We start from the raw sequence: 10,516 nt of genomic DNA on the forward strand, positions 1-10,516 counted from the left end.
ATTTCCTTCTTACCAACCAGGATCTTGTGTCACCACAATAATGTGTCATGCTGAGATGTGAAAGTCTAAAAAGCCTATATCAGTACTGGGAAAGGTAGATTTACATTATGTTAGTTAGTAAGTTACTGGAAAAATAGTGTAGTCCGTTACATTCACACATTTCTAATAAAATAATCTAAACAAAAGCAGTAGGTCTAATAAGTCAGAGTGATACACATTGGGGGAACAAAGTTTCATATTTCACACATAACTACATCTTTCCGCCAAAGCACAGTTTAGAATAGATTTAAAATACTTTCTCACAACAAATCGGCTAGGGTTTACGAATGCACTTTTACTCTAGAGCCTAATCCTTGGCATTGATCAACTCTGTTTGGTTGACCTATATTTCCCTATTTCCCATTGTTTGGGGGATGATGCAACGAAACCGAGCTCTTGCACAGCCCGCCCCCCCCAACAGCACGATCCGGTTTGTCTGTGCTGTGATTGGGCAGTCATCTCCGAATCTCCCACCGCATTGGTCACGATACATGTCACTCAAAGATTATTTCCCGGAACACGTGTGGGGCAGCATTTTGGAGGAAGCCACGTTGACACCGGTTTCTATTTTGTACTACAAGAAAAAAGAAGGGGACGTCCAGTGAGAGGTGGGCTGCAGGAGTTTCTATGCGAAGGTAAGCAGTTGCACGAAGACCTTTTAAAAACCGACGGCAGCACGATCAGTCCCCCGAAAACGGGTTTGCATGCTTCAGCTACCTTTAAAATCACCGTGATGGCAGTGTGTGATAAAGCTTGAATTATATAGTGCATTTGGTCATGTCAAGCAAGTAACATGTTAGGGTGCCCATTCGTTAACCCCAGCGTGAACTGGTATCTTTACAGTTCAGGTAATAAGATAGTCCAGCTCTGATTGGCCTGATCAAAGGACACCGCCGTAATGCGATTATATATGGCGTGTGTGTCTTGTGTGCGATTGAAATGTCGCAATAGTGCGCAGTTTCCCTGTTTGCGTTTTGAGTGTGTGGCTGTTTGCACAGGTTTGTTGCGTTTGTGTTGCAGGACTGACACGGACTGGCAGAGATGAGTGTGGGTTTCATTGGAGCCGGCCAGCTGGCTCATGCGTTGGTCAAAGGCTTTTCCGCTGCGGGTAAGAGAAGCTGCTAATGAAGGTGCCCTGTAGGAGTGCTTTTTGACAAATGATGTGGGATGCTAAAGCACAACACAAGAAGTGATATGTCACTCATGTCATTAGCTATTGCCTAATTATAACATCTTAGATCTGCTTTTTTCCCCTCTATAATTGGGATGCTGACACTGTTAGTGATACTATACTTGTTTATTTAATCCTAATGGTTTGTACCCGTTTGTTTAGAGTACCTGCGTTGATCGCCTTTTAAATTGTGGTAAAATATAAACATTGACTTGTATAGCCCCCACGAAACTGTTAAAGTACAGATTTTGAAGTGTTGGTATGCAGCAGAGTGACATATGGCACACACTGTACACATGTGCAAATCACTGTTGGTTTTAATGAATGGTTTGAAACATTCCTCTAGGCATAATCGCTGCCCACAAGATCACCGCAAGCTCTCCAGACACAGACCTGCCTACCGTGTCAGGACTGCGGGTAAGACTGAGAGCCCACCCCCTAAAAGTTTTCCAGTGTATATGATTGTGAAAGAGAGCAAAGCAACTTGATACACATGCCCATTCTATGAAAAGTATAAGACATAAGTGTGTACATGTACTCGGAGTCTGTACATTTTCTATTTTCTCCTATATCCGGCCTGACATCTGTTCTTGTCTAGAAACTGGGGATCAATTTTACGACCAGCAACAAAGAGACGGTGAAGAATAGCGATGTGCTGTTCCTGGCTGTCAAACCGCACATCATCCCCTTCGTGCTGGACGAGATCGGCCCTGACATCATGGAGCGACACCTGATCGTGTCCTGCGCTGCCGGTGTCACCATCAGCTCCATCGAGAAGGTGAAGTGGTTGACTGCTTTTCACACCGCATCAACACATAGCAGCTGGAATCTGTGTTTGGGATGTGAACGTTAGACGATGAGACTTGTCTAGTCTCTCTGGCTGTAGCAGAGCATGCCGGAGTAACCTAGCTTGAGCTCAGTGCCGGGGAGGCGCCATGTTTCATTTTCTGTCTGCAGTTTTTGTACACCTGTATTTGTATCCCCTGAGGTATTTTAATTTGTGGGGTTGGAGCTAACCACAGCATTGATTTTAACCGTGAATTTGTCAGCTGTTTGTATTTGGTGAACATATATTCATTAGAGACTATTACAGGTTATAGTGGGAGCTGAATGAAACACCTCATCAAAATCGTGAAGGGGATTCTCATTCAGACATGCACTGCCAGATGCATTCCATGAAGTTTTGGGGTTGAGCCATGATGGTCCTCTTTCCTAAGCACAGTACTTTACTTTCCCTTTCTCCATGCAGAAACTGCTGCAGCACCACCCGGAACCCAAGGTGATGCGGCTCATGACCAACACCCCAGTGGTGGTGCGGGAAGGGGCCACTGTGTACGCCACCGGGACCCACGCAGAAATAGAGGACAGCCAGCTGTTGGAGCAGCTAATGGCCAGCGTGGGCTTCTGCACTGAAGTGGAGGAGGACCTGATTGATGCCGTCACCGGCCTCAGTGGCAGTGGCCCGGCCTATGTGAGTGAGACTAGAGGTTTCATTTCCAGCTGTGGCTGATTCTGGTGATGGGACTCCGGTGTCCAGTCCCGTCCTTGCTGAAGGACGAGATGTGGTAGCGTAGTGCAAGTGGTGCACTCTCGCCAGTCTCTCGGCTGCCTGGCAAGAGTCAAATGAGGGAAATCTGTCTGTTTCTTCAATGTCTCACTCCTCGTGGGCTGCTGTCCTCCATTGTTTTTGTGTAGTTCTGCCATTAATGACCACCTTTTTACAAAAGCTTATCCCAGATGTGAACAGGTCAACCTGTGCTGTGACACGGGGTCACGGAATCTGTGTAGGCTCTCTCCTCGGCCCTTGTTTACACTGTCCTTTTAGTGTTTGTGTTCCTGCTTTTAGAGACATTTGAATAGAGAAGGTTTATAAAAGCTTCCCAATGAACTTTCAAGTACCAAGTCGAGTTCTTTGTTCAGTGGCGTCATAACTCAAGTAGCTTCCTATGATTAAAGGAAAGCATTGAAAGCTGAATCATCCAAGGATGTTGAAGAGGAGCAGGGGGGGGATAGAGTGCATCTAGGCACAACACGGGCCACCTGAACAAAATAATGGAAATTGCTTCCTTTTTTATATCTGGGGGAGTATTCCTTTGCAGGTTGCCTGTGCATTATGTGGTTCAAGAAATGTAAACAAAAACTTCCTGTATCTCTTTTACTTTTTTCTCTGTGTATTTCTTATGTACTTTTCCCAAATGCTGTATTCCTCTGTGGTGCTGACACTGTGCATGTCATCTTTCCAGGCCTTTACAGCACTCGATGCCTTGGCAGATGGGGGGGTGAAGATGGGGCTCCCGAGGCGGCTGGCAGTCAGACTGGGGGCTCAAGCCTTACTGGTAAATCCATAATGATCTGAAAGCATTGTATACACTGCCATTTTAGATTGGAAAGCCATTTGCTTAAGGGAGACTGGAAATTAATATTCATGCTGCAGAATATATGCTGTGGAAGACGGTAGGTTTTGGTGTCTGTGAAGCAGTGGAATTGGTCCCAGAAGATTTATTATAAAGAAGGAAAACATATCTTGGATATAATATATTTATCAGATTTTTAGTCCTCATGATATGCAAAATATATACACTCACCTAAAGGATTATTAGGAACACCTGTTCAATTTCTCATTAATGCAATTATCTAACCAACCAATCACATGGCAGTTGCTTTAATGCATTTAGGGGTGTGGTCCTGGTCAAGACAATCTCCTGAACTCCAAACTGAATGTCTGAATGGGAAAGAAAGGTGATTTAAGCAATTTTGAGCGTGGCATGGTTGTTGGTGCCAGACGGGCCGGTCTGAGTATTTCACAATCTGCTCAGTTACTGGGATTTTCACGCACAACCATTTCTAGGGTTTACAAAGAATGGTGTGAAAAGGGAAAAACATCCAGTATGCGGCAGTCCTGTGGGCGAAAATGCCTTGTTGATGCTAGAGGTCAGAGGAGAATGGGCCGACTGATTCAAGCTGATAGAAGAGCAACTTTGACTGAAATAACCACTCGTTACAACCGAGGTATGCAGCAAAGCATTTGTGAAGCCACAACACATACAACCTTGAGGCGGATGGGCTACAACAGCAGAAGACCCCACCGGGTACCACTCATCTCCACTACAAATAGGAAAAAGAGGCTACAGTTTGCACAAGCTCACCAAAATTGGACAGTTGAAGACTGGAAAAATGTTGCCTGGTCTGATGAGTCTCGATTTCTGTTGAGACATTCAGATGGTAGAGTCAGAATTTGGCGTAAACAGAATGAGAACATGGATCCATCATGCCTTGTTACCACTGTGCAGGCTGCTGGTGGTGGTGTAATGGTGTGGGGGATGTTTTCTTGGCACACTTTAGGCCGCTTAGTGCCAATTGGGCATCGTTTAAATGCCACGGCCTACCTGAGCATTGTTTCTGACCATGTCCATCCCTTTATGACCACCATGTACCCATCCTCTGATGGCTACTTCCAGCAGGATAATGCACCATGTCACAAAGGTCGAATCATTTCAAATTGGTTTCTTGAACATGACAATGAGTTCACTGTACTAAACTGGCCCCCACAGTCACCAGATCTCAACCCAATAGAGCATCTTTGGGATGTGGTGGAACGGGAGCTTCGTGCCCTGGATGTGCATCCCACAAATCTCCATCAACTGCAAGATGCTATCCTATCAATATGGGCCAACATTTCTAAAGAATGCTTTCAGCACCTTGTTGAATCAATGCCACGTAGAATTAAGGCAGTTCTGAAGGCGAAAGGGGGTCAAACACAGTATTAGTATGGTGTTCCTAATAATCCTTTAGGTGAGTGTACATTCAATGTGTGTTTCTCCCAGTCGGGTCCCCTCACTCTCGGATGCGTGTTTTTCTAGGGGGCTGCAAAAATGCTGCTTGATTCAGAACAGCACCCTGGCCAGCTGAAAGACAATGTGTGCTCACCAGGGGGCGCCACCATCCATGCCCTGCACTTCCTCGAGAGCGGGGGGTTCCGGAGCTTGCTCATCAACGCCGTGGAGGCTTCCTGCATCAGGACCAAGTACGGCCTCCGTCTCCTGTGCAGTGTCATATGTCATGCGGAGATGTACTTGATTATTGTAAACACTGACTGCCCAGTAAGGCGTTTGTGAAACTTTTGACAAAGGGTATCATGCATTTTTCTGGAGGAATTGCAAATGAGTGTAGGGAATGGTTTCTACTGTCTTGGAGTGATGGAGGCTGGAACAAGACTTGTTCCCAAGCTATGGCACTGTTTTAACAGTAGATGGCGTGAATACTTAACGCTGGGAAAATTCCAGGGAGTTGTCTGATTTTGCCACCAGTAATTAATTGATCTGAGAATTTTAGCACTTAAAACAACTAAAATAGCGAGCCAGAACCCTGGAGTTCTACATTGTCTTTTTTGTTTTATTCCAGCCATGTTTAGAATCGCAGAATTTGGCTTTGTACAAGTGAATATATTTCCCGGTACTTTACTCTGTGTTTATGTAAAACCTGTAGGACTGTGACTCAACAAGACCAGAGTAGAGGACCTAATAACAAACATTTAAAAACAAAAACCAAGAGAAACCTGTGCGTATTAGTGAGGGCTGTATTTTCAGTGTGGTGCTCAAGGCTATGACGTGTGTTATATCGGCTGTGTCCTCACAGGGAGCTGCAGATGCTGGCTGACCAGGAGCAGATCTCCCCAGCTGCCATCAAAAAGACCACGCTGGACAAGGTGCGACAGCAGTCCTCGACCGTGGGAGCCAAGACCGGCCTCAACCTGTTCAACAACACGCGCCCCGGTATCAAGAAGAACTGAGCACACAGCCACCACAGAATCCCTATAAGAGGCATTACTTACTGATGTCACTTAACTTGCCTTTATCTGGTCCACAGAAGTGTGTTTTTAAAAAGAGAAACCAGCAGACAACCAGTGTTGCGTTCTTATTCCACACAGCCTGAGTGTCAAATGGAGGGAGGAAGCAATCGAGAGTTGAGCTGCAACCCAGAGGAGCGAGAGGTCACTTGTCCAACTCAGTGTTAGGATTATGTTTTTGTCTTTTAGATTAAGCTTAATTGTGCCTGTGTTTTAAAATATATTTTATTTTCTTGTCATTTTTGTTCTCTGTTGAAACATTAACCATGGCTACAAAAAACACCCAGCCAACAGCCAACAGATCTTCGGTTGTGGGACTATTTGCGATCCTCTACGAAATGTAATTTGAATAAATAAGCTGCAAGTCAGTTCTGAAACATTTTCTGAAGCTGAGTGGGGCTAGTATAACATTCTGTCTTGAGAAACTGCTCCTGCGAAGGATATGGAGTTAAAAAACCAAACCCTAATGACAGCCAGGCTTGGAAGAAAGCGTACCTGATATGATTCCACAGTGGTGCAATATTCAGGAAGCCACAGCAAGTCTAAATGCTTCTAGAATGCCAGTAAATATTTTTTCTGTTTTATATATTTAAATTGATAGATCTGTGTTGGAAGAAGATACATCTCACTGTAGAAAGACAGTGCACCAAAGCCCTGATATTTCATCATCTTTTGTTACATTTTATTTGGCATCTTTGAGTTTAATGTTTTTATATGTGTGTCTAACTGATATACTGCAGTTCTGTCTGACGAAAAAAAAAAAAAAAAAACTTGGGAGCAACCATTGTAGTGACAATAACCAATCACAGATTATATCAATCAGGAACCAAAACTGTCAAAGAACACGGTTTGGAAATTTGGTTCTTTTGTATTTATTTTTTTGTAACAAAATTTCTACTGGGATATTTTAGTTGCATACAACTATCAATCCGTGTGTATCCTTCACATGAAAGGATACGAATAAATTTCAGTTCGGCTGTCTGTGAAATGTGTTTTACTGTATATATTCAAAACACGCACAAGCACACACGCCACAACAGTACTTTCTGAGGTTCAGTTGGGAACTATTTTCTTTACAAAAATATGTGAATTGACATTATGTATAATTCTCACAGAAGCAAGTATGATATGTTTAATTTCTGTTTTCAAAAATTCCTCTTATTATTGAGAGGAGAAATTAGAAAATTCCATATGTAAATAACACTTTTCAAAGTCTGAAAAAAATACACTGGTGAGTTATTCAAGGTAATATTTATAAGGAGATATTCTGCATGAGCCTCAGCAAATAACTTCATATTTGTTCCCACCTCTGCATTTCATCGGACTTGATGAATTAGTAATGGGTAATTGGATTAGCCTGAGACCTTTCTGATTCTTTCAAACCTCTCAAGTATGAATGCGAGGTTATTCCCGGTGCTGTTTTTCGACTTGTGGTTCACCAATGTGTCATCCAAGGCTACACAATAGAAGCACCCCCACCAAGAGCCTGTAATGGACATTAATAAATGCACTAGTGCAGAATGATGCCCATCTGGCCGTAGACTGCCATTTGACGAGCAGAGATCACTGGGTGGCAGGTCTGTCAGAAGTTTTAAACTTCATATTTCCTGGGCAATACACCTCTAGCCCTTTTTGACATACCATTCTTTACAACAATAGTTTTTGATATAACTATCCAAGTGCTTTCCTTTTTTTTTTTTTTTTTTAGGACACTGTTTTTAAGCTGGTGATGTTCATGTTTTAATGTACAATGATGATTTGTAGTAGTATAGTAGTAAATAATTATAATAATTGAAAGTATCAAGGACTGACAAAATGGATCAACAATTTTTTAGGTCAGAAAAAGATATTGATGGTATCTGAGTGGCACTGTCTGTAATACATAATTAAACACACAGACCCTTCTGTCTGTCGAGTGCAACGTGCCATTAAACAATTTCCATGAATTCAGAAAATGATTTCAGTGTGGACGATAGTGTTGAAGACATTTCAAATAACAGATGGTTAAGATTGGAAACAATAACATGAGTATCTGTTTTTTGGATAAGGATATAAAAATGATTTTTTACGATTTTGTCCGCAGTGGCTGGACTCCAGTTTGGCAGGGCGTCTGTCCTAAACTGCTGCACAGTTATCACTAAAATGTTAAATACTGCGAGTGGCCAGCACACCGAGCTAAAAATAGCACTTTGTAAACAAGTGTTTTGCTGCCATAGAAACTTATCGATGTTAATTTGTTTGCACCGTGCTGTGACACTGATGTGGGGTAATGAGGTCTGTGGAATGTCCTACGCATCCCCGGTCACAGAGCCCTGCTCCTCTCTGTGTCGGCAGGACAGTGCCGCTGCGGGCAGCCCCGGCGCCTCTTCAAGCGTTTCCCCTGATCGTGGCCCGAGTCCCCGTCCTAGCTCTCATGTCAGGGAAAATGTGTTTTGTGGTGTCAGCTCTTCTCCCAGCAGACACGGTTCCCCATCACTAAACCACCATGATAATTGGATTCAGATGGGCAGTCTCAAGAAATAAGGCCATGGATCGGTCTGACATGAGCAATGAATCGTTGGGGTGTGTGGCATCAAGGCTGAACTGAACTTGCATTTAATTATTCAATCTCTCTCTCTCTCTCTCTCTATATATATATATATATATATATATATATATATATATATATATATATATATATATATATATATACACATACATACATACATACACATGCATTTGTGTTTGAGCATGTGTGCCCCCCCCCCCCTCTATATATAAGTGTGTGTAATTAAATGCACACAGCTATATACATATATTCATATAGTGCATTCACATGTTTAAAGTACAGTCAAGCCTGCCTTGCATCTGAATGACAAACACACTTCATAGTTTTGAGTATCACTTGTGTTTAGATGAAGGGAAGCTGTACAGTGCAGAACATCAAAATTACGGTTGTTTCGAAAGCAATGTTTTTATATTGAACAGCTCTGTACCCTGTGAATATCGAAAGCTGACAAACCCTAGGCTTTATTCCAATTCTCTTTCCTAGCAAGTCATAATTTTAAATGGGCTGCAATGCGTTCTGCTTGTTTGTGTTTAAGGATTTTTTGTTACCATCACAGCCAGGCAATGAAGTCTTGGAGTAATCCCTCTTTTATTCAAAAGGTTATACTTCACTGCCTCACAGGCCTCTCCAGCTAGATAAGTCAGTCTGAGACGCCTTTCATTTGCTTCTCATTATGCATCCCGACTCTGCCAGGCTTTTGTGTGCTTCCTCCCATTCTGAGGAAGAGGAAGTCGAATGTGTGTTTGTTGGCGATGGCCTTGACACCAGCTCACCACCCTTCAGTGGATTCACGAGAAGAAAGTGACAGTCTCAAGCTGAATTCCAAGCCCTAGGGCAGTATGGGGCTACATTCTGTACATATTGATCAAAGATGGATAAAGGAAGCTATTGGATGGATCCTAAGATATGATAAAAGACCTAGAAGAAGATCACATAAAAGACGGGAAGATTAAATATATTTTTAGGTGTGACATTGGAAAAGAGAAGCTATAGATCGAAACAAGTGGAAACATCTTTGATGAGTGAAATTATATTTAACCCTTCAGCTGCATTCACAGGTATGACTGAGCTCTTCTGAGTCGAGGCTGACATCTGGTGGATCTCAGCCGCTCATTCTCAATGTAGTCAACAGTAAAAATAGCCTCCCAGTCAAAGGTTAGGTGTACTTCAATGACGCACAATTTTATTTAGGTCTCTGTGAGTCACAAACTGAATACGGCTGAACATGTGTAAGCACAATCACATTAGAACAAATCAGCATTTATTGTGTAATAAGGTAGCAGGCCCCCTGTTGCTTCAGCACTGAGTTTCCTCAAAGACCACATACAATAATCTCCAGGTTGTGTGTTTCTAACACCTCAGCAAGAAATGTAGGTTTCCATTGTATCATGCTCATTAATAATTAAACTGCCTAACAATTTAATTAGGTTGCAAAAGACAATCGGTGTTTAGAGACTGTTTTGCCAGCACAGTTTTGCTCCAGTTGTGACACTGCCTTCCCCTATCCAAAACTTGACCTTTCATTGAGATGAATAACCAGAAAGTCTCCATTTAAATGAGCCAACATTGTAAATGAGAAGAGTTATCCCACTTGATGCTTTATCATTCTTATGCAGCTGGGTTGTGTGGGGAAGAAGATGTGGCTTGGTGTTTCGACCAGTAAAAACCATTTCCCTCCAGCTACGGTGAATCATCACTTTCACTTCCCTCTCCTGCCTCCTGTGCTATAACGATTTTGTGGGTTTTGGAGCCAAACTTTGTAGACCTCTGACCTGGCCGTTGGCTGTGGAGAGCACTAATAACTGATCAATGCCCATCCATTACAATCAGTACTATGCTTTTCTTTGTAGTAAGTGGGCCATTTCTTCAAAATGCAGGATTGACAGAGGACATTCTTAAACTCTTTGAACAG

General features: G+C 42.8%; 1 protein-coding gene across 1 annotated transcript; it reads left to right on the forward strand.

Annotated features, from left to right (window-relative positions):
* The first annotated feature begins 548 nt into the window (after nucleotides 1-548).
* LOC136749919 (pyrroline-5-carboxylate reductase 2) lies at nucleotides 549-7,037 on the forward strand. The gene is made up of 8 exons (XM_066704570.1): nucleotides 549-674; nucleotides 1,060-1,147; nucleotides 1,557-1,627; nucleotides 1,809-1,988; nucleotides 2,460-2,681; nucleotides 3,454-3,546; nucleotides 5,071-5,234; nucleotides 5,846-7,037. Exons 2-8 carry the CDS (start codon nucleotides 1,081-1,083, stop codon nucleotides 5,997-5,999), a joined length of 951 nt encoding a protein of 316 aa, XP_066560667.1. The 5' UTR covers nucleotides 549-674; nucleotides 1,060-1,080; the 3' UTR covers nucleotides 6,000-7,037.
* The last annotated feature ends 3,479 nt before the right edge of the window (nucleotides 7,038-10,516 follow it).

This window comes from Amia ocellicauda, chromosome 5, assembly GCF_036373705.1.
Source record: "Amia ocellicauda isolate fAmiCal2 chromosome 5, fAmiCal2.hap1, whole genome shotgun sequence".
NCBI classification, from domain to species: domain Eukaryota; kingdom Metazoa; phylum Chordata; class Actinopteri; order Amiiformes; family Amiidae; genus Amia; species Amia ocellicauda.